The 23,928-nt window shown below is 39.3% G+C and overlaps 4 protein-coding genes across 6 annotated transcripts; 2 read left to right on the forward strand and 2 right to left on the reverse strand.

Annotated features, from left to right (window-relative positions):
* Positions 1-33: 33 nt before the first annotated feature.
* On the forward strand, positions 34-8,391 carry LOC109094997 (UDP-N-acetylglucosamine transporter-like). Its single transcript, XM_042762040.1, has 8 exons — positions 34-496; positions 1,047-1,269; positions 2,136-2,290; positions 2,377-2,499; positions 2,579-2,753; positions 6,635-6,753; positions 6,931-7,064; positions 7,206-8,391. Exons 2-8 carry the CDS (start codon positions 1,080-1,082, stop codon positions 7,294-7,296), a joined length of 987 nt encoding a protein of 328 aa, XP_042617974.1. The 5' UTR covers positions 34-496; positions 1,047-1,079; the 3' UTR covers positions 7,297-8,391.
* Positions 8,392-9,437: 1,046 nt separating this feature from the next.
* Positions 9,438-13,688, reverse strand: LOC109057715 (protein FAM78B-like). The gene is made up of 2 exons (XM_019074944.2): positions 11,958-13,688; positions 9,438-10,493 (listed from the first exon to the last, which is right to left on the reverse strand). Exons 1-2 carry the CDS (start codon positions 12,218-12,220, stop codon positions 9,971-9,973), a joined length of 786 nt encoding a protein of 261 aa, XP_018930489.1. The 5' UTR covers positions 12,221-13,688; the 3' UTR covers positions 9,438-9,970.
* A 307-nt stretch (positions 13,689-13,995) lies between these two features.
* Positions 13,996-17,337, forward strand: LOC109096041. 3 transcript variants are annotated; one of them, XM_042762036.1, is made up of 4 exons: positions 13,996-14,246; positions 14,983-15,198; positions 15,269-15,348; positions 15,832-17,337. In XM_042762036.1, exons 1-4 carry the CDS (start codon positions 14,217-14,219, stop codon positions 16,748-16,750), a joined length of 1,245 nt encoding a protein of 414 aa, XP_042617970.1. In that variant the 5' UTR covers positions 13,996-14,216; the 3' UTR covers positions 16,751-17,337. The 3 variants fall into 3 exon arrangements, with proteins under 3 accessions (XP_042617970.1, XP_042617971.1, XP_042617972.1); XM_042762037.1 differs by having other exon boundaries at positions 14,983-15,177; XM_042762038.1 differs by lacking the exon at positions 14,983-15,198.
* A 483-nt stretch (positions 17,338-17,820) lies between these two features.
* On the reverse strand, positions 17,821-19,140 carry LOC109078173. The gene is made up of 4 exons (XM_042763022.1): positions 18,698-19,140; positions 18,388-18,505; positions 18,012-18,115; positions 17,821-17,881 (listed from the first exon to the last, which is right to left on the reverse strand). The coding sequence occupies exons 1-4, from the start codon at positions 19,138-19,140 to the stop codon at positions 17,821-17,823; spliced, it is 726 nt and encodes a 241-aa protein (XP_042618956.1).
* Positions 19,141-23,928: the final 4,788 nt, after the last annotated feature.

The raw sequence follows: 23,928 nt of genomic DNA on the forward strand, positions 1-23,928 counted from the left end.
TATCATAAGCGCGCATTCACATGCTCTGCTTTGAGAGTAAGGTTCAGTTCGATATCATTCTGTCCGCCAGCCGACAGGTGGCGACAACGACTCACAATGAGGATCGAAGCAACAACACACCAGGAAGTACTGCAAGATTGTTGATATTAATATGAAGATTTTCTACACTTCATTTGACAGTCAGCTTTTCATTCTTGATGAATGAGGGTATCCGGCATGGGTGGACACATAACAGATAAACAAGCGCAAGGAACACCCAGAACGCTTGAGTTCCTCAAATTTTAGCTTAGCTGGAGCAGCGCCCAGTGTTTAACTGTCAAATCAAGACAGTAACTGTTACTGAACTATTTAACTCACTGTATGTAGATTAAACTTGTGTAGAACTCATCTTTAGGGATGGATAATTGACGGGGTTTTAACGATTAGATTTGCCTTCAGACTCTTAAGTTACTCACAAACTGCAACTCTTCCGGATCTTCAGTAATCTTCAGAAAAGGTGAGACTGTGAAAATATGTGATATTTAACTTACAGCTAAAAACGAATTGGGATTATAGTTTTATATTAAACGTCTGTCCTCGCTTGTCTGCCTGCTATTATGAATTTAAAGTAAAATATTTACATTTAGTTATTTATTAATTTAACTTAGTCAATTGTAAATACTCTTAACAACTGACTTTATTTATGATCGGAATATTCGCGGAATATTTTACGTTACTCTTTAAAAAAATAAATAAAAAAAATTAACCAGTTCACCCGTAAAGATGTAAAGCAAAAAGACAGCCTCAGTCACCATTTCCTGTATGGAAAAAGAAACTAAATTGAAGGGTGAGAACTAGTCTATCCCTTTAAATGTCCTAAATTTAGCAAACTGCAGGGTTAATCTTTGATTTCTTGGTCAAAGACACTATACTGTGTGAACATTACATAACTGTTGTTTATGGCCATTAATGTTTACAGAGCAGCTTGCTTGTCAGACCCAGCTGGGACAACATTGTATCTCAACATCTGTCTGCTCTTTGCCCCTTTCTTTCTCATGTCACCCCAGTCTGTCCTGGTCTCCTCGTGAGAGGCTGTCATCATGGCATCAGTCCAGCTGAAGTACCTCTCTCTGGGGGTTCTGGTGTTCCAGACCACGTCCCTGGTGCTGACCATGCGTTACTCGCGCACCTTGCAGGGTGAAGGACCACGTTACCTGGCCTCCTCTGCAGTGGTGGTGGCAGAGTTCCTCAAGATCCTCACTTGTGTGGGACTCGTCTTCAAAGATCACAGTAAGTTTCATGGTGCTTACTTCCTCCCTGAGATTGGTTTGATGTCTTTTTCTGAAAGCACCACAGTATCTTAGAAAATCATTCACTCCTTATTTTGTGGGTGACTGTAAATGCAGTGAGAAATTCAATCTCTGTGTATGCGAGATGTGTGAGGCAAAGAGTTGCATTTACAAAGTCTGGTTTGCATTGGGATTTACTTCCAAAAGTTTTGTGGTACTCCCCTTGTAACGCTGAACAACATCTGATGAAATGTCTCTATAAGAAATCAATTTTTTTTTTATTATTAAAATGTCTCTGTACATTGACATTGTACCTCAAGATTGTAAATATTTTTTAAATATTTGATACCACTAGCCTGGAAAATTTTGCTAAATCCAGTAATTACTTTTTTTTTTTTTTTGTAAGTGCTGATAATATCAACCTGGTACCTTTTAAACAGATATTTTCAGTTTCTATTTTGTGTGAAATATACACTACCTTTAAAAAGTTTGGGTTTGTCTGTTTTTGAAAGAAGTCTCTTATGCTCACCAAAGCTGCATTTATTTAACAGTAAAAACAGTAATACTCTGAAATATTATTACGGTTATTAATAATAACTGTTTTCTATTTGAATGCATCTTAAAGATATTCCTGTGGTGGCAAAGCTCCAGTCTTCAGTGTCTCGTGATCCTTCAGAAATGATTCTAATATGCTGATTTGGTGCTCAAGAAACATTTCTTATCATCATGGTTGAGAAGTAGTTGTGCTGCTTAATATTTTTGTGTTTAAAAGAACATAATTTATTTGAAATTAAAAGCTACATTGGATGGAATGGCTGTGAATATGATTTATTATTTCCAGGTAACTGTAGTGTCTGTGTGAAACAGGTTACAGTGGCCGTGCGCTGAGCAGTATTCTGAGACAGGAAATTTTACACAAGCCTGTAGAGACGCTGAAACTGGCAATTCCTTCAGGGATCTACACGCTACAGAATAACCTGCTCTATGTAGCACTGTCCAACCTTGATGCGGCTACCTATCAGGTAAGTCACTATCCATGCATTAATTGCCTTATTTTTTATGGCTATCATTCTTATGTTTTTTTTTTTTTAATCCTGTACACTTCTAGGTGACATACCAGTTGAAAATCCTTACCACAGCCCTGTTTTCTGTGTTTATGCTGGGCCGCAGGCTCGGGGTGTACCAGTGGTTGTTTGTGTTTGTTATTATTTATGGCATTGATTTTGTTTGTGTAGGTAATAATTCGTTTATTGTTTTTTTGCTAAAAATACTCAGTTTTGTTATAGTCTCTGATGTATTTGTTTGGACAGTGGCCAGTGGACTCCCCGTCAGACCCTCAAAAAGACCAGCTGACTACAGGCTCACAGTTTGTTGGGCTGGTGGCCGTGTTGGTGGCCTGTTGCTCTAGTGGGTTTGCTGGTGTCTACTTTGAGAAGATCCTTAAAGAGACCAAGCAGAGTGTTTGGGTCCGAAACATCCAGCTTGGTAAGTATGTTAAGAAAGAAAATGGCTCTTATATTAGCCTAAGCATTGCTATATTGAGTTCAAAAGTTATGCATAAAGAAATAGTTCATCCAAAAATGAAAATGTATTACCCTCAGGCCATCCAGGATGTAGATGAGTTTGTTTCTTGGACAAATGTAGCATCACATCACCTGCTCACCAGTGGATCCTCTGCAGTGAATGGGTGCCGTCAGATTGAGAATGCAAACAGCTGATAAAAACATCAGTGATCCACAAGCAATCTACATGACTCCAGTCCATCAATTAATGTCTTGTGAAGCAGAAATCTTCTTTAAACTGTTGCTTTCCATCTAAAATAGGAGTGCTCTATTGATAATATTGCTTTCTCCAGTGAAAAAGTCATCTAATCTGAATCAGGAGAGAAATAGGCAGAGATCAAGCACTGTTTACAAGTGAAAACAGTCAAAAAAAACTCTTTAACAAACATGTGAGTGGATTTTAATGTGAGAGGACAACAGGGGATGGACTTTTGTGCCTTAAGTGATGGTTTAATTTTAAATGCCTTGATGCATCTTTTCACTTCATAAGATGTTAATTGATGAATTGAAGTTGTGACTATTACTTGTGGATAATGGTGGTGTTTTCATCAGCTCTTTGAACTCATTCGGACGGCACCCATTCATTGCAGAGGATCCTTTGGTGAGCAAGTGATATAATGCTAAATTTCTCCCAATCTGTTCTGATGAAGAAACAAACTTATCTTGGATGACTTGGATTTTATTTTGGGTAATCTATTCCTTTAATTAGATTAAAGTTTTTGATTAATCTTGCTGTAAAGAGCATTGATGATTTGCTTGGTATTTAAATTTAATTTTTAAACCTTCTGCCATGTAAAATTATTAAATATATTAAATATGATTATTCATATAGCACAGGTCAGGAACCTACAGTATTTTACATGAAGTGGCATTTTTAACCTCTGCAACGTACAAAGTTTTGCTCTAAGAGCAAAAAGCAATAAAAAAGTAGATCAAACTGCATCACTGCGATGAGCGACTGCACCTATGCATGCTAGTGCAAAAACACCTGCCTAAGCTTGCCGACTGCTGTACTAGAGGGATTTTGCATATAAAGTCATTCAATAAATTGTGGTTTTAGTATAATCAGAACCTCTCACAAAGGGCACAGATTTTAGACTTGGTAGAAATGTATGATGCTTTTCCTCAGTCTAAACATGTTTGTTCAGATCAAATTCTGACAACGTTGAGCACTATGACGCACATAACCTGTTTTTAAATTAGAAGTCTGTTTATCTTCTGTATAATCTGTATTTTCGAGAGACAATTTGAAATTTCAAATAACTAGGTTTTATTTCTTTCAGCAAGCAGAATCCTTGCACAAAACAGTCTGAGGTCAGATTCAGGAGCTCAAGGCGAATATTTATGCGTGTGTGTTTTCATTCTTGCTGTGTGAAATCTCAGTGTAGGGTTTATTTATAACTGGCAATGTGTGAATGGAGCGTCTGTAGTGATTCACCTTCTAATGTGAACTTCTGTTCGTCATAATGAGCTGAGCCAAAAAAAACCCCATCTCTGTTCTTCAGTGAGTGCCAACATAATTTGATAACCTATAATTTGATCATATCAAAGTTTATCATAACTAGTTTTCTCAGAATGAAGCCATTCGTTTATTCACATGCATTTATACGCTACTGTTCAAAAGTTAAAATAAACTTTTTAAAATGAATTTATTAAAAAAGAAACTATTCAAATTCTAATAATATTTCACAATATTACTGTTTTACTGTATTTTTGATCAGATGCAATGAACTTTTGAATGGTAGTGATTTTTGTTTTTGAACTTTTGAATGGTGTGTGTATTATATATACATATATATACACACAGTGTGGGAAATATTTATTTGATCCCCTGCTGATTTTGTAAGTTTGCCCACTTACAAAAGGTGGGGTGAATGAACAGCGCTCTCTTCCACCCTCAATACCCATGGCTGAAGTGCCCTTGAGCAAGGCACTGAACCCCCAGTTGCTCCCCGGGCGCTGGATATAGCTGCCCACTGCTCCGGGTGTGTGTTCACGGTGTGTTCACTTCTCACTGCTGTGTATGTGCACTTGAATGGGTCAAATGCAGAGCACCAATTCCGAGTATGGGTTACCATACTTGGCAAATGTCACGACTTTCTTTCTTTCACTTTCACAAAGAAATTAAGGGTCTCTAATTTTTATGGTAGGTTTATTTTAAAGGATAGAGACAGAATACGAACCAAAAAATTTAGAAAAAACACATTATATAAAGGTTAGAGATTGATTTGCATTTCATTGAGTGACATAAGTATTTGATCCCCTACCAACCAGCAAGAATTCTGGCTCCCACAGATTGGTTTTGGTTATGTGCCCATGGGGAACACAGATTAGTCCTGTCACTTTAAGAAGTTACTCCTAATGTCAGCTCGTTGGATGTATAAAAGACACCTGTCCACACAATCTGTATCTTCCATTCCAACCTCTTACACCACCATGGGCAAGACCAAAGAGCTGTCAAAAGATGTCAGAGACAAGATTGTAGATCTGCACAAGGCTGGAATGGGCTACAAGACCATCAGCAAGAAGCTTGGTGAGAAGGAGACAACTGTTGGTGCGATTATTTGGAAATGGAAGAAATACAAAATAACCATCAATCGGCCTCAGTCTGGAGCTCCGTGCAGGATCTCGCCTCATGAGGTAAGGATGATCATGAGAAAGGTGAGAGATCAGCCCAGAACAACACAGGAGGAGCTTGTTAATGATTTTAAGGTAGTTGGGAGCACAGTCACCAAGCTAAACATTGGTAACAAACTACGCCGCAATGAACTGAAATCCTGCAGCCCCGCAAAGTCCCCCTGCTCAAGAAGGCACATGTATAGGCCTGTTTAAAGTTTGCCAAAGAACATCTTAATGATTCAGATAAGGCTTGGGAGAAAGTGCTGTGGTCAGATGAGACCAAAATTGAGCTCTTTGGGATTAACTCGACTCGCTGTGTTTGGAGGGAGATAAATGCTGACAGTGACCCCAAGAACACCATTCCTAGAAACATTATGCTTTGGGGCTCTTTTTCTGCTAAGGGTTAACTCGACTCGCTGTGTATTGAGTGGCAAATGGGCAGGGCCATGCACTGTAAAATCTTGAACGTGAACCTCTTTCCCTCAGCCAGAACACTGAAGATGGGTCATGGATGGGTCTTCCAGCATGACAGTGACCCGAAACACACCACCAAGGCAACAAAGGAGTGGCTCAAGAAGCAGCACATTAAGGTTATGGAGTGGCCTAGCCAGTCTCCAGACCTCAATCCTATAGAAAATCTGTGGAGGGAGCTGAAACTTTGAGTTTACAAAAAACAGACAACAAAGCTAAAGGATTTAGAGAGGATCTATAAAGAGGAGTGGATCAAAATCCGTCCAGAGATGTGTGCAAACCTGGTGATCAATTACAAAAAAAATGTCTTACCTCTGTGCTTGCCAACAAGGGTTTCTGCACCAAGTACTAAGTCACATTTTGCATGGGGATCAAATACTTATTTCACTTACTGAAATGCAAATCAATTTCTAACCTTTATATAATTTGTTTTTTTTCTGGATTTTTTGTGTGTTATTGTTTTTTTTTACTTTATTTTTTGGTTGGTATTATGTTTATATATCCTTCATTTTTTTGTAAGTGGGCATGATTTACCCTTCCGTTCTTTGTAAGTTGGATATTTCTCACACTATATATAAATTTGTGTGTGTGTATGTAGATTGTAAATAAATTGTAATCCTATTCCCTTAATTTGTTTCAAAAAACATCTCATCTCAGTGCTGTGGTATATGAAACAGAAGTAAATGTTTTGCCCTCTGTGTCTTCTGTGTGCAGGCATGTTTGGCCTGGTTTTTGGGATCTTCGGGATGTTGGCCTACGATGGTGACAGAGTCCAAGAACACGGAATGTTTCAGGGCTACAACACACTAACCTGGATTGTGGTCGCTCTCCAGGTGAGCCTGAACACTTTTCAGTACAAGACTTGTAAAGTACAAAACAAGTTTACATGTGAATCAGAACTGATAATTGCTTCATCGTCAACAGCTAACAGGAAGCCAACACAAGTGATTTTCCCTTGCAACACATTAATGTGCAACAATAGAAATTGATTTTTTTATTATTTCCCACAGGCACTTGGAGGGCTCGTGATAGCTGCTGTCATCAAGTATGCTGACAACATACTGAAAGGCTTTGCTACATCACTCTCAATTATCCTCTCCACATTAATTTCATATTTTTTGCTTGAGGACTTTGAGCCTACCAGGTAAAAAGGACATTTTTTATGTCTTGTGACCAATAAATGCTTTAAATTTGCTTTTCAATTGATTTAAAGTATATATATATATATATAAAGAGGAATTTAATTGAAATGAACTGAAACCCCATGTTTTTCTTTTCTGTCCAGTGTGTTCTTCCTAGGCACAGTATTGGTCATAATGGCGACGTTTCTCTATGGTTATGAGAGCAAGCCGGCACCCAACCCAAGCAGAGCATGAAAAGGGGATGGACGAGGTGAAAGTGCAGTGGAACAAAAGGATGAAATGAGTGGAAGGACAGAGAAGAGGAGAGGAGGTGTAGAGAGCGGGAAAAAAGGATTGATACAAGGTTGGATAACAGGCTGGGCCACTGCTGTGCAGTGCTGAGCTGAAGCACACTGGGTAAAAAATGCTCTGGGTCTCGGGTTTCAGTGAAACTCACGTTAAACGTGAAAAACATTAATCGGCGCTTATCACATTAATGGGTGATGGATAAAAACACTTCGTAATGTGCCATTTTCAAATCTTGCTGGATGCGCTGAGACCCTTTTTTTTTACAATCAGGACTTGAACTTTGAGAACAAAACTTTGAATGGCTCTTCTTGGCCATTTAATATCCATTCATCTTCAAGGGGCAATGACTGCTTTTGGTTTGCAACAGTGGCCTGCAGTAATTTGCCACAAATGAAACTTGAATCTCACAATGGATGTTACTGAGGGGGTCGTTGTATCACTGTACTTTTGTGTCATTATTCAAACTTCTTAAGTCCTAAAAAATATTTTATGCTATTTTAATTGACTGGGTTGCTGCGCTAGTTTCTGTGCCATAGGGAATAAGGGATCTTTCATGAATAGAATGTAAACTTTTGAAATTATAATAATGAAAACGATAACAAAACTTATGATGATGCTAGCCGGTCAGTTTGTGGGATGTTGTGATTACAGATTACCTCTGTCACCAGGGAACAAAGAATACTTGAGTTACTCCGTTATATATGCAAGGAAATGCTTTTTTTAGCAACTTTGCACTATGTGTGAAGCTATATTAGTATCTGGTGAGGAGTAATAATAAATCAGGTGTATAATTGTCTTTTTTTTATCTTTCTTTTTTTTTCAAACAAAACACATTTTCATCAGGGCAGCACAAAATTTAAAAAGGCTTGGCTTTTTTTTTCTTTTTCAAAAGATGTAAAAACAATGCATGCAGTCACAGCTTGAAAAAAATAATTAATTAAAAAGGAAAATAGATTTTACAGTTAGGATGCCCTAGTTGCCCCAGTCCTTCAGAACACACTGTGAACCTCAAAATCAATAAACTCTACATTGACCTCCAAAGACCAGCATTGGTAATGTTGTTTTTGGAGTCTGTGCATCCCTAATGGCATCATTAATTCAGTTTATACAAATCCAGTGGCTTTAATGCTCAAGCAAACGGATTCATTTTTGATAATCAAGCAGTCACTCCACTGTAATTTGTGCAGGTGCAGGACTCTCTAAGGAAGAGGAGGGTGCTTCAAAGAAGGCGGCGGTTGAGTATTTGTTGTGCTTTTGTTTCTGGATGTGTGTGTAAAATCTCAGTAGGAAGGTCTGGATGGTTTTCACCTCTCTAATGAGTAGCAGTGGGAGTTGGTGTTTGCAGCACTGTTCAAATCTTTTTCTCCCCCTCCCTCGATTCCCTCGCTCCCAGGTGAGCAGAACAGTGAATTAGTAGACAGCTCCAGACATTCTTAAGCTTAGAGCATAGAAATTTAAGCAGCTGAAGTTCCCTCATTTCCACTGCAGCAGAATTCACAGTCCAGATTATGCTCCGTGGAATTAAGAAGTCTTATATCTCTTCTTAATTGATGCCGTGCTGAATAACAGACATCTGATGGTTGGAGCTTTCTGCTTCCTTCAAATCAACTTTGAATAAAACTGAGTGAGCTAAAGGCAATGCTAAATTCAGCTGTAGACCTTCTGAAGTCGTACATTCATGCACATCAGCTTCTCTTTTTTGAAACATTGTGTATCTGTAATTACAATGTAAAGATTGCTGCTCTAGCCGAGCAAGACTGGCTTCTGTATAGCTCAGATGTTTTACACTTACAGAGAACTTTTAAAAAGAGAATGTTGAAGCTAAGTAATCGGAATAGTTGAATAGTTTGTGATCTCAACAACCTTTTAGGGATATTCCACGGGGAAAATGTAAAATAAATTACAATTTTGTCATTTTATTCACTTTCATGTGGTTCCAAACTTGTATGCATTTTTTTGTTCTGCAGAAGAATGTTTTGAAGAACATTGGGAACCAAACAACATTGAAGCCCAATGACTTCTATTATATGGACGACAAAAAAACCCAAAGAACACTAAATCTCATAATATCTTGTTTTAATGTTCCACAGAAGAATGTCATACAGGTTTGGAATGACATGAGGGTGATTAAATAACGACAGAATCTTTATTTTTGGGTGGAGTATCCATTTATGTATACCAGAATTATGGTTTCTTTTCTTTGATACTTGAGTCTGAGGTTTTAAGGCTAGTGTCAATATCAAATTAAAAGGGTCAGTTCACCCAAACTATCATTTTTCCGAACCTGTATGAATGCAAAAGAAGATATTTTGAAAAATGTCTCAGTGATTTTCTTTTTTTTTTTTTTCGTCTGCACAATTAAAGTCAGTGGCATCCAGTGTTTTGTTTCACTGGATGGACAATATATCATATAATAGACTGCACAGAAGGAACAAAAGTCATACAGGTTTGGAACGACATGAGAGTGAGTAAAAGATTTCAGATTTTCATTTTTTGATGAACTGTTCCTTTAAGTGACTACAGGGCCATTCAAGAACCAAGTATCTCTTCAAAGGCAGCGGTGTGGATTTAAGGCAAATTGACTTTTGATTTAAAAACCTTCAAGTTTTCCCACAACCTGCTACTTAGAGGGGATCACCACTAATGGTGGTCCTCGCTTGGGCCTCCACATTAGCACTTGTGCGTCATTAGCATTGGGTTTGCCCAGAGCATTAGGGGGGATCGACTCCATGTGAGTCAACACCTTGGGCTGGTCCTGGTGCACCCTGCCGGTGAGTCTTGCTCGAGAGCCCAGCGGCTTGGAGGGGTCCACAGCGATGTCTACTTTCATCCTCCACTTAACTGTCTGCAGGAGGATCTTTTCCTGTGTGGCCATATTTAAAGCCACCAGCCAAGTGGTGAAGCTCTGGTCGCGTTTGATCCGCGTGAGCAAAGCCACATTGCTCTCGCTCACCGGTACGGCCCATGTTACGCTGGGGTAGAAGTTATCATTCATGCTGACAGTGAAGCATGAAGGTTTGGACGTGGGGCCTGAGAGGGTCACAGTTTCAGTCGTGTTTCCGTACCATGGGTAACTCACGCCGTCCGAGTCGCTGATGGCCTTCACCAGTCCTTCCCGTAACTCTGGCAGCTCCCAGCTTGACCTGTGGAAATGAATGTTTAGAGGTTAAACAAACAACAGCAGTTGTGCCGTTGAATATGTAAGTGTAAAAAGATGGTGAGTCCAAGTGTACAAATGATAATTGGGGTTAATGATGACATTCATTATCAGGGTCGCTGCTGCCAGTGTAAAATGACTCAGTGTGAGAGGACGCTAATGTGTCTGGGTGTTGTTGGGTATGACCTGACACTGGCATTTCTTCTTCAGTACGGCACCATCTGTGTCACAGAAAACCCCACGCAACCACCCGCTCAGGCAGTAATACACACCCCCACACACATGTCCACACCTCCACACAGACAGGCCCCCCAGGCAGCATCAGAAGGGCCCAAATCACGCGTCACAGGGCTTGTGGGTGGGTGTGAGTATGTCTCTATCTCGTTTTCCTGCTGTGTCTTTATTTGTAAATTATGCAGTCAGCACATAATTGCGTTCACCTGAAATGCTAAACTCTGTTTAGCGCAACCACGCTGATCTTTCAGAGCAGCTATTCTGTTTTTATCTGCTGCCTCTCCCCATCTGATCCGGTGACAGGCTGTGAAACTCAGCTGTGGGAGTATAAATGAAAGAGCAGTGACTGATGAAGGTGCAAAATACTCCTCCCCTCAGGCACTGAGCTGATGTATGCATACTCTCTGTGAATATAAATCACTGATGCACTGCACTGAAGTCATCCTTTGCTTTATACCATTTAAAGACAATTAAACAACCTGCTACATATAAATGAAAGATTTACTCACACTAACAGTGTGGCCGATAAATCAGTGACATTTTCTAAAAAGACATTCTAAAATACATTGAAAATCATCTTCTATGGTGAACCTGTTTATAAATTTCTAATGTAAATCCACTTTGATGTACTTTTTAGATGGCTTAATGTAAAAATAGAAAAAAGACCAAAAACCTCATTAAAGGGCTGAAATTCTAGACCATAGAAATGTAAATGTTGTTCGGCTTATTGTTTTATTAGGCTATTACTTAAAAATAATAATAATAATAATTATAAATAACGTTTGTCCATCTAATCAAAGTCATCACAGCATAATTTTGAACATGACATTCTTTTCTTTAAATCAGGTATTTTGATCTTTTTATGAAGACACTTTTTGTTCAGGACAAATTGAGTAACTTTAAGATATCTCTTTATACTCATGAATCATGACTCAAAAGTCATGTATTTTATTACTTTTAGTTGATAGTTACACTAAACGTTTTAGTAGATGTTTATTGTTGGTTATAAACTGTTTTGTAAATATGTGTGAAGTTACATTATGAGGTTACATTTGTCAAGAAGTTAGCAAAAAAAGGTTTTGTAATCTTGGACGTTCTTATTTGGCAATGACCAAATGATTGCTCATCAGTGGCTAAATTTCCATTATTCTAGTTCAGTATGTGTTTATTGTCAAGAGTAAGTGCGTTGAAGTCATAAAACATGCACCATGCTTACATGCCGAGGTCTCCATAAGTGTTGTAGAATTCCATTTGAGTGCACGCTTGAATCCAACCCACCACCCAAGCCTCGTTTCGATGGATCGGCGGCATTAGTATCCGGGCGGAGGCCTTGAAGTACGGAGTTTTGTAGCGGAGCACTATGGGTGAATTCTCCTCGATCACTGTCGGGCAGTGGTCAATGGTAGCAGAGACGTCGTAAACAACGATGTTCTCGCGTTTAATTCGGGGTTTGCAGGCGACGCTCTGAAGGCAACCCATGGCTGGATATTAATTTAATTAATATAAATATAATTATACACATACATTTAAATTCCCGAAAAAAAAAACCTTCAATCTAAGCTCATGTCCAGTCCAGACGCCCAATGTAGTTACTTCTCAAATTAATAAATGTATTTGAATTAAGAAACACAAATCAAGAAACAAGACATAAATCAATCAAAAGCACGTGTTTTCCCCCAAGTCACTGCCATTTAGATATAATCAACATCAGATCTCTGTCTCGTTACTCCGGATCGACAACAGGTTGCAAGACCTCTGACCATGTCTTGATCTCTGCTGTCCCCATGCCTGTGATTGTCAGTCGCGATCGGACTTGTGGGTTGTTCTGGGCTCCCACTTCAATCTGATATGTTCCCTTTCAAATCCACATGGCCTTTTGCAGCTCTTCGCCCTTTCATCCGTTTCTTTCTGGTCCGAGTTTTCATGTCACAACCGGAGGCAGAAAAACAGTCAGGTGTGGCGGACCGCTCGCCTCGACAAGAGGTGGTCGCTATTCTGTTTTCTTCGATTGATGTTTGCGCTTTCAGAACAACAAACACTCTTAAAGTATTTCATGATTTACGACAGAAGAGGAACCGCATAAAAAAGTGTTACACAGCAGAGCGTTGCTTTCGATCAAATCACATTTGACGTTCCGTTATAGCGGATATTCCTTCAGTAAACAGACGTCCACATATTAACTCGCGAGGCGTCCAGATGAGCTTGGATAAACCGCAATAATGTGATCTGTAATGATGTTAAAACGACTGCTATATGGATTTAAAATAAAGCGTTCCCATCCCCGTCGTTGGCGTGCACACCGCGGTCGCTGTTCAGTTGCTGTGGTGCTGAATGAACGATCAGAGGCGCGTGGGAGTACCAGTGCACGTTCCAGTCCTCCTCACGTAGATGCTCTCCGTTCCTCATCTTAAATTCTCCGTTAATCAAACTAGAAATAACTTTGCAGCGCAATAGTGTTATAATTTAATGCGTGATCAAGATTGATACCCAGAGTTTCGGACCTGTTGATGTTCCTGGATCTTATGAACAATGTGTAGTCTAAAATTCGTAATTCTTTAGTAACAGTATAGCCTACTATATTAGAAGTTATGCATGCGTATAGGCTATAATCAGTGTTTAACAATGTCTCTTATCATTTATTAGTCTCTTGTGACAAGAATATGTTTATCTATGTAAAAGTGGAACAAATAAGGTTGGGGTGGAGGCGTCTTAAAACATTTTTTTATTTTTTTGTTTAGGTATATAAATGCGTAAACCATGCACTACAGTAAGATTACATGTCAATCATTGTACGCTAAATGTTCGCGAGATCGTTTTCACCTGAAGTTGCTATAGCAACAGTACGCTGCTCGACCGCTTTCTGTATCATATCCTACATTTGATTGACAAAAGATATGTAGCCTGCTGTCATTAATCTCTATTTTACATTTACACGTCACGAATATCTATCAACAAGCTTGTTATCTATCTATCTATCTGATAGTAAGATCCATCAAAAGAACCTTAAGTTATTCCGCCATAAAGAAAACACAGACACGCGATCGCAAATATGATATCAAGTAGCATAAAGTTATATTCTACACGATACAGCCTACTTCATATTCAAAAGCCAGTTTACCACTGATTTTAAGAGCTACATTTTCACTTGAGAACTGAAAATAATAATTACCTTTTGTAACTTTGATCCACATTTACCTCCCCTTCTCTCTTACATATTAGCTCCAGGGGAGATTATACAGCGTGAGAGACTTGTTCCGCTTCTTAATAGGCTATATGCACACTCACTTCCGCATTCCAAGTCGGCCAGCCAGGTTACATCCGGCGTCGACGGCGCACATAGCGTCAATAACAACTATGGCATTTTTCACTCGGTCCCTTCAAGATGTCCCAAAGGTAACGGTCAACGACGTGAGTCGAATCATACAAAAGTTATGTCACACTTCGACAACCAAGAAAGAGAAGGGCTTCAAATTGTATGTGTCAAGCTACATCCACAATTTTGAAGGTAAGATCTGGACGTGTTCTGTGTTTACATGCCCATAGCATGCATGCTATCTAGTGCTAGCGCAGCAGGTGCAGCGTAGGCTATGTTTACTATTATGTGTCAATCACAGCCAGTTTTTCTAACGCCTTTGTCAATGTCAGTTTCAAACAAGGATTCAAGCACAGGAGAGGTAACGATTAGGGCTGAGTGCTACAGATCTATGAGGAAAAGCCAAAAGCCTCACAGCTTAAGCGTAAGAGAAAGTTATACTGCAGGTTCAGCGCAGATTGGTTCATGGTTCATGAGACAGGTTACGTTTGGCAGATCAAAGTTTCTGTGAATCATTGCATCTAATAATGCTAAAGGTTATTTTAAAGACAAATTTCATTTACCATACCATAAATAACACTGGTGTGTTGGAATATTTATCGATATTTAAATATGTACGCTAATCACTGGGATTCACAGAAACTGAGTTCTGTTTTGTCACTGCATTGACACACGTTCTGTGTCCACTGTTGGGGATGATGAGTAAAGTGAGATAAATAATAATATAAATAATAATATAAATAATATTGTGGCTACAATTTTAGCTCATACAAATTGTTTAGTAGTTATTAATTGTTTTAGTAGTTAATAATTATATGTCGATGGTTCAAATTTGTTTGTTTTTGTTAAACATTCTCACTGTACTCCTGTATTCTCTTTTTAAAAAACTGCACTTTTATTCTATTATTACAGATTTGTGTATTTTCAGATTGTGCTTGGGGATGACCGTCCTGTGCAGCTACAAAGCTGCCAGTGTACCTGTGTGGCAGGTACAGCTGTGTGTAATCATGTGGCAGCACTGTTGTACCAGACTGCACATTATTGCCAGCTTAGCATCACCTCTGTTCCCCCAACACACAGCTGCACAGAGACTGAACAGAAGTGGCATAAGCCAAGATCCATGGTAACTAATGTTTTTAACAGGGTACTTTTCTACTTAATTTTCTATTTATGGATGTTTGTGTTTATTGAAAACCTTTTTTGTTCAAATGCAGGGTGTTAAACCTGGTCTTGTAAATGACATGGTGATTCTTTCAGCCAGACCCAAGGAACGAAAACTGATGGAAGGCATTAGGTTAGTATTATTTTTATTATCATTAAAGGAACACTCCACTGTTTTTTTCATATTAAACTATGTTATTCCCTTAACTAAGATGAGTTGATGCATACCTCTCTCGTCTCAGTGCGTGCACTTAATTGCTCTGGATAACTATAATGTATGGCAGAATAGCAATTGGGAACACTACTATATTTGCACTTGGGAGCACTTTGACTCAGCGCAGTAATATCATCACTCCTAAAAGGATATTTCTGTGGATATTACTGCGCCGAGTCAAAGTGCTCTCAAGTGCAGATATAGTAGTAATGCATTTTCTGTAGTAATCAGTGAGACCTCAGATAAAGTAGTAATCTCATCATATGATACATTGTATGTTTAAATAAATAAAGCTTTTTTTTTTTTGTTATTTTGTTCATTCAACTTATATGTAACTTACTTTATGGCTCATTTAAAAAAAATTAAATAAAAAAAAAACATTATTATTTTTTTTTTCCGTAGGAGCAACTTGTATAAGGGTGTTAGTTCAGCTCTGCCTGAACTTTCCACACTCAGGGTGGATGAAGTCTACCATGATGTTCCAAGTGATGTGGCTCCACTGATAACAACTATGGCTATGGACATTAATGTTCCTCTGGTTGACTCTGCATTTGGAAAAGTGCAAGAAGGAAGTGTGTTATCCTATCATATGCCAGCAAAAAGAGTTCCAAAAACCTGTCCCCACACAGATGCTCCTTCTCCCCCACAGCTGCCACTTCAGGGTTACAGGCTGGGACCCTCTACCTGCTCTTTTGTCTGCACTGAACATCAGCAGCACCACATGATGTCCCTGGAAACAACATTAGAGAACGCACACAAAATTGCCAACAGCACAAAAGAGCAGAGTTCCTGCATCGAGTGGCACCAACTGAGGCGGCCCCGCATCACCTCCTCCAAGTTCAGAGAGGTATGTCACACCAGGGCACAGAGCTCTGCTGAAAATCTTGCCAAAAGACTTCTGAGACCTAGCCATCAGACTGCCGACATGAGGAGGGGGCTTGACATGGAACCTGCAGCAGTAGAGGAGTACTGCAGAGTAAGGGAGGTTAACCACTATCCCTGCGGCTTTCTTATCCACCCTGATGCACCCTGGATGGGGTCATCACCTGATGGCATTGTGTACGATCCAAAGGGGCAGACAGTGTTTGGCCTTGTTGAAATTAAATGCCCCAATGTTGCAAGCTATGTTGACTGCCCATATATTAAGATCAGTGAGGGCACACACACATTAAGGAAATCTCATTCCTACTTTTGGCAAATCCAGGGCCAGATGTTGATTTCTGGTTTAGACTGGTGTGACTTTGTTGTCTACACACAGGAGGACATGTTTATTCAGAGGATTCCCAGAGACAATGAAATCACCAAAAACAATGAAAGTTAAAAAATGTTTTTTTATTTTTATTGTTACCTCTTTGCTTCCCTAAATAATTAGATTCTGATTGCCTGTCACACTTCTTTATAGAGTGCTGTTAATTTCTCTTTTCTCCATTTCTCTTACTGGCAGTAACTCTTATTAGTTCAATCCATTTCAAAATATTTATACATATATTGATTCAAGTTTTTATATTTTTTCTTAATTGTATTACTATGTTTCTTGTTGTATTAATACTAATCTATTATTAAATTACATGTTACATGTTCTTCCGATTAATTTTTTTGATAATTGGTTACCTAAAAATAGTATTTTATAACTGTTGTTTGTAAATTGGGAGCCCTAAATAAATGTTATTCAGTAAATAATTCACTGTGCATGAAAGTATTATTCTTATATTACAGATGGCTTAAAAGCACTGGTGAGGTAAAGTACATATAACATGCAAATAATTCAGTAGTTCTTTATTCAAAGAGTATGTGCAATGTACAGCAGTGCATACATAACATTAACTATAAAATTCAATTTATACAAAGTAATTTACAAAGGTACATTTAAAGAAAGTAGTTATACAAATGGTCATAGGTTATTAATTTTTATTTTTTTCTACTACTGCTACTCTGGCCTTCTTTGCCCAAGCCTTTACAAGAGGCCCGTTTTCATAGTTCGTCAGAAGACATGCAACAGTATACAGCTGATTAATGTTGCCAAAAAGCCGAAGTGGAATCTCTGTGTCAAAGAACTTGTGTTCCTTAACACGCCGTATGAGGCGCTCAACATGCACCCTGAGGCGTGCAATTGCTTGGGTCTCCCTGACCTCACAGGCAGACATCTGGGATCTTCCAGAGAGAAATGCTGGCCTATAAATCTTGCAAGGTACAAGGTCATCAACCCAAAAACCTCGGTCGACCATGATGGCCATTCCAGGGCTCAAAAGGGAGAGAATTCCAGACTCACGCGTGATCTGTTTGTCACTGATGGAACCAGCGTACAGTTGAGAAATAAATGTGACCGCCCCATGAGGAGCCACTCCAAGCAGCCCTTTGAGAGTACAGTGGGACTTGTATGCTGAGAACATTTCACTTTGGAGAAGAGGTGATGAAGGGCACTGGCACCTTAGCTCTGTGCAGTCCAGGATGACTGTAGTGTCTGCATAGTCCTTAAACTCAGCTGGCAGATGTGCCCTTATTTTCTCCTCTGGTATCCAGATCCTCACAGACCCTAGCACAGTGTACAGAAAGTTGCTCCATGTTGTAATGATCCGACTGACTGTGGACTGGTGGACTCCATACCGGTCAGCAAGATCACGCTGTTTTGAACCCAGCGGTAATTGAGAAACATGAACATCTCATCAATGGGCTGCAGGAAACGAGTCTGTTCAAAAGAAAAACAATTTGCGTTATGTTTCTCTCAACCTCTATTAGCCCTGATCTTTGTTAAAGGGATAGTTCACTTCAAAATGAAAATCATATACTCAGTGAATTTCTTTCTTTCTTCAAAATATCTTCCTTTGTGTTCAGCAGAAGAAAGAAATTCATACAGGTTTAAAACAACTTGAGGGTGAGTATATGATGACAGAATTTTAATTTTGAAGTGAACTATCCCTTTAAGTTTTATTGTATGGGCCATGTAAAATAACTACTTACTACAGTGGAACTTGGCTCTGTAAAGGTGCCTCTCTGTGCTTGTGTCACACTGACCATATTTGGCAGTGATGGCTCTATTAAGGCCCAGAATCTCATCAGCAGGTCATAGGATGCAAATCTAAATAAATACAATTCAGATATAAGCATTTAAATATTATATCGGTGTATACTATGATATTACTTGGAAGCATTTCAAATATACAACTCTGTTAGCCTTCCTCTCTCCCTCTCACACACACACACACACACACACACAACTATATATGTTGTTGCAAAAGTAACGTTACTACAGAACAATCTGATATCTTACCTTGTGAAAAAACGTATGTCCTTGTCTGTGGCAGCAAAACGATGAATTCCAAAGCGCTGATTCATTGTCAGCTTCTCGACGTGTTCCCTCAGCTTGAGAATCTCATCTCTGAGAGACATGTTGTCATCAAGGGCTAAATCAACAACTGCAGGATCTGAAGCCGAAGCGTAGTCGTGGTCCATAGGGATATCAGCTTTCTCGCCTGCGTCGCCGTCATCCTCCGTCATCGGAGGCGGACGCTCTCTCCTCTCCCACACCCCCGGTCGTGAAGTGGGAAGGGTGAAATTGTTCCACTCAAACAGTGCTGGGACAGCTCCCTTGTTTAATAGCCGCCTCCCCGTCTCTGATAAGGGCTCACGAACATCCTCCTTGTTAAAATGTCGGCTACATACTCGGGTTGGGGAGTAACTGTGAATTTGTCCCTCCGGATAGCTACAAGCCATTTTCGCCTGATTTCCGCGTCAGATGGAAATGTATGAAAACTAAGTAAACTGTTGTACTTGCTCGAAGCTTGACACAGAGGCACACAGCAATGCTTGGCTGTACTATAGATGGTTCGCTGAAATTTGAACGTTTTCTTACTAGTCATATTGTAGTTGCTGTTATATCGCTTTGTAAACAATCGCCTCAGCGCGAGCGGAAATGGCTTAGCAGGCTGAGATTTTAGCGGAAGTACGTCATCACCTCCGTGTGCATATAGCCTATTGATGGCTTTCTGTGTAACCATGACGACCGGCATAGACGGACTGTCGTCACTAAGGCAGCTCTCATGTCAGATTTATCCGTCAGGGAAACATCACTGTGAAAATTAGCTGGTATCTTGATAAGTAAGTGTAAGGCCAGAAGAAGATGATGGTGATTAGTGAATCTGAATTCACCCTGGAGTAAAGTACAAACTTGCTTAGATTAATTAATGTGTAGAGACACAGTATCTGCCACAAGAGACATGAACAGCAGGACAAAGTGAGGCAGAGAGATTTAAAAAAAAAAAAAAAATTACTTTTAGATGTCGTCCTGTCCTCATTTTACCTGCATGTGACTCGCATCTGAAAATATCTCCTATGTAGCATGAGTCACAGAGTCTTTTTTTAAAGAACTTTCAGAACACTAAAAAACACACAAAGAAAACGTGTACAAAATAAAATAGATTTTCTTTCAGTACGCCACCGTCTCTCTAACGTCACACTCCGCCTTTACCAAAATATCCAGCAGGGGGAGACATTGCTTCTGAGAAATGTGAGTCAATTTTGGCACCTGCTCGGATCTTCTAAAAACGTGGAGGTGGTTAAAGTCTTTGGATTTTGGATTTAAGACAGAAGAAGGTTTCTGTAAAGTACGTCTGCATTTCTGTTACCTTCATACATATGACACACGTATGACTGTGATGCATATTTGTAGCGGTTGTTTTGTATTTCTGAATCTAGCTTGGGGTTAAAATGCCATTGGAGAGAATAAGAGAGTGAGCGATGAAGAAAGAGAGCATGAAGAAGAAAAGGGAGGAAGCAGGAATCTTCAGCTCAGCTCTGCCGCTTTAGCTCTATCAGATCAGGCTTCTGGTGGAGTGAATTTGAGCTCAGGTGCAGGTAGCCTGTCTGTCTGAGATGGCCCAGCGCTAATGGACAGGTTAAGATAGTCTGTAATCCTTACATGGGTGGGTAAATAATCCAGGCCTTCTCTGTCCTTTGCTGAGCAAGTCTAGACCACTTTAGCATCTATTCAGGCTGTGTAATGTGACTCAGTGGAGGGACAAGCACGAGAATCCTCCTTTAGTAAACAGTACAACAAAACACTTAAATCCATGTAATCTAGAGGAAACTAGGGGCTGTGGAGTAGAACGGGGAAATCCTTAAAAACATCTGAGCATTTAATGCTGTGTGTAGAACGTTCACTGGTTTGCTTGGTGCCTTTTGAGGTGACACGGAAAGTGTGTGTGTGTTACTGGATGAATTGTGGGAGGAGCTCCGAAGGTGAGGAACTCATCAGAAACCTGTTTGTATCTGACCTTTCTGCTTTAATGAAATGTCATAAAGATAAAAGAGGAGTAACGTCTGTGTGTGTGTGTGTGTGTGTGTGTGTGTGTCTCGCAGGCCCTGTTTGTGAGTGTCAGCTGAATAGGTCCTAGATGTGTACGTTATACGTTGTCTTCCTCTTTCTCCCTCCTCTCTCTGTCTTTCTTGATGTAATAAAAGGTTGGAGATGCTGAAGCTCCATCTCTCATCACGATTCAATGCTCAGCTTCATCGCAGATGCCTGGAGACCACGGCTCCTGCCAGACTTTCAGGCTAATTACATTCAATCCTTTCACACTATTCAGCCTTATGTTCGATAATGAACATTTTCTGTGAAGAAATAGAGAGAAGAAAAGTAACATTGACACTGACACTTGATCTACAGTTAGGTATTGTCAAGTCTGGGCCTATATTATGAAAGGTTTAATTTAAAAAAAAAAAAAAAACAGTATTTTGTACTAACAAAAGAATGTAGCTGGAAAGTAAAATTTTCTTGGAATCTAACCAAAATTTTGTACCAGGTTTTCGACTATGAGCAGAGCAAAGACGAGGACAAGTGTCTGTTGAAAGATAAAACTGTAGTAAGACAGAAGGTCCTTGTGTCTTTGCAGTCGTCTCTGTCTCTCATATCAGAGACTCGTGGCCTCACTTGCGTCACTTGCTCACTTTTTTCCATTGAATTTTTTTGGTGGATATAACAGTCTATTTTTAGATGAACAACAGTTTTATTTCATTTTAAGCCATTTTCAATCTCAGATTCAAAAAAGAAAAAAAGCAACCACTAAAAGCTTTAATTAGTGTAATTAAACAGTGTAATTTTTATATATAAAAATATGTAATTAATCATTTCTGCAGCGCTTCAGGACACTTAAGGTCTCCCCAAACCCTCTTTGGCTTCTAAATAGACCCAGACACATTTCGTGAGTCAGTCAGCAGTCTGGGCCAGCTAACACTGTAGGAATCTCCTGCCTGCTCAGAGCACTTCCCACTCAGAACAACAGACCGGAGAATCAACAAACCCACCAAAACCTACAGTAAACACCACCAAAGGAGAGTAAACAGATTTACACCTATCAGTTCCACTATTCTAAAATGTTTTCTCTTTATGTCTGTGGGTGCATAATCAGCATGTAATGATGCTATTTTTGATTTGTCCCTTAGTTAAATTAGTTTCTTCCCGACAGCCACGGTGTGGTCATCCAGAAGTTTGCATTGTACAAACAGAGATTCTTTATGAGACACACAGTGGATTTACAAGCAGAGAGACTATTGGTAGATTCCGCCCTTGTGTTTTTAGTGATATCTGTTTTAACAACATCAAAAACATTTAACTATTATTTAAATGCAACACGTAGCTATTAATGAGAGCTGGCCTTGGCAGGGGTGAATTTAGTGAATTGGGAGCCCCAGGCAAAATATAGGATACACATTTTCGTAGATCAACCTTGAGGTTTCTTTTTTGTTGTGATGCTTGCTGCTGCACAATGGTGCCCCATAGTTGTGTAGCAATTCTGATGTTAATTTAAAACAGTGTTATATGGGTGGATTTTCGCATTGGTCTGAACAAAAACTACAGACTGTATTATTGAAAATGAACATTCATTCTCTGCCAGTACAGTAGGAGGCACTTTTGGAATGTCAGAAATATAGACTGAGTGTGAAAAAATATAACCTACATTGATGAGGAAAGTCCACCGATGAGTTACCAGCGTAAGCCTGTGTGCAAAGGCTGTCTAATTCTAAACTTAAAAAAACACTTATTTTTAGTTATTTAACTGCAAATTTAAATAAAACTGAAAAAATAATGAAAAGGATTATATCAACCAAAAAAGTAACTGCGTATGTGTCCTCTACTTGAATTCTTCTCATAAATGAGTAAGCGGCATTTAAAACAATATTTTTTTGTTTCTCAATATTTAATTACAGCTTCAGATGCATGATATTTTCATTTCCTTCAAGCAGGATACACAAAATGCACGGTTGTATTGGTAAAAAACACGGTAAACAGCAACCATTCACGTGTCAGCGCTTAAGCAATAATACATGAAAAATAAATAAATAATTTTATTCACCCTCATGTTGTTCCAAACCTGTATGACATTCTTTCTTTGGTGGAACACAAGATATTCAAGGGTCCAATATTGTTTAGACCACAAAGTTCTTCAATATATAAAAGAAAGTCAAACAGCTTTAAAATGCCCTGAGGTTGATCAAATATTTAAAAATAATAATAATTTTTAAAAAAGAAATATCCCTGATAGTTAACCAGTATAAATATCTCACAACATTGGCAGATAAGATAACTGAGATGAATAAAAGGAGGGAGTATAGTATAGTTTTTGTTGAGTATATGACAATGTGACCCTGTTTGTGCTAGTGAGAGTGAGTTCTCATATTTGTGCATGGCTGCAGGCTCCAAGGGTTAAAATCACTAAGAACTGTCATTAAGAGATTGTTGATAAGGTCAACCAATGCATGTAGTTCACCCAAAAATGAAAATGTAGGTGTGTAAAATGTAGAAATGTAGATGTGTAAAAAGTGTTTTTATTATATATATAATTATTATAACTTCACTAATATAATGAAGTTGTGTGTATATGATGTTGTGGACCTGTGACCTATGCGGTGCATGCTTGTGCGAGTGTGCTGGTAAGTGTGTATATGCATTGTGTCTTTGTGTATGTGTGTGTTTCTGTGAGAACCATGTTGGAGTGCTTTAGCGAAGCAACGTAGCGTGCAGTTCAGGAGTGATGTCGGCTGAGCCGACCTGACCGAGCCCCGGCCCTCCACTAATCCTGCCGTTTTCAGGAGCCCTGGCCCGTACTTGATGAGCTTGGGTAAGAAAAGGGGCAGCTCTTTCTACCGCTCGCTTTTCCCTCTTTCGTTCCCTCTCGTTCTTTCATTCCCTCTCACTTTTTCTCATGCACCCCCTCTCAAACACCAGCCCTGCCTGGAGCCAGTGTGCAAATGAATGAATTCCAAGTGTTTACTCAGCAGTTCTCTCTCTCCCCCTCTCTTCCTTCACATCTCTCTCTCTGACAGATATAGCAGAGGTGGACACCAAGTTAAGTTTCAAACATCTCTTCCAACACACACATACACACACAAACACACACACACACACACACACACACAAAACTGTTGTATATTTTGTGGTTAGAATTAGGTGAGTTGTGGGACTTAAATTAATAGACATATATGGCTTTATAATGTGTGGAACAC

The sequence above is a fragment of the Cyprinus carpio genome, chromosome A8 (genome assembly GCF_018340385.1).
Source record: "Cyprinus carpio isolate SPL01 chromosome A8, ASM1834038v1, whole genome shotgun sequence".
In the NCBI taxonomy this organism is placed as follows: domain Eukaryota; kingdom Metazoa; phylum Chordata; class Actinopteri; order Cypriniformes; family Cyprinidae; genus Cyprinus; species Cyprinus carpio.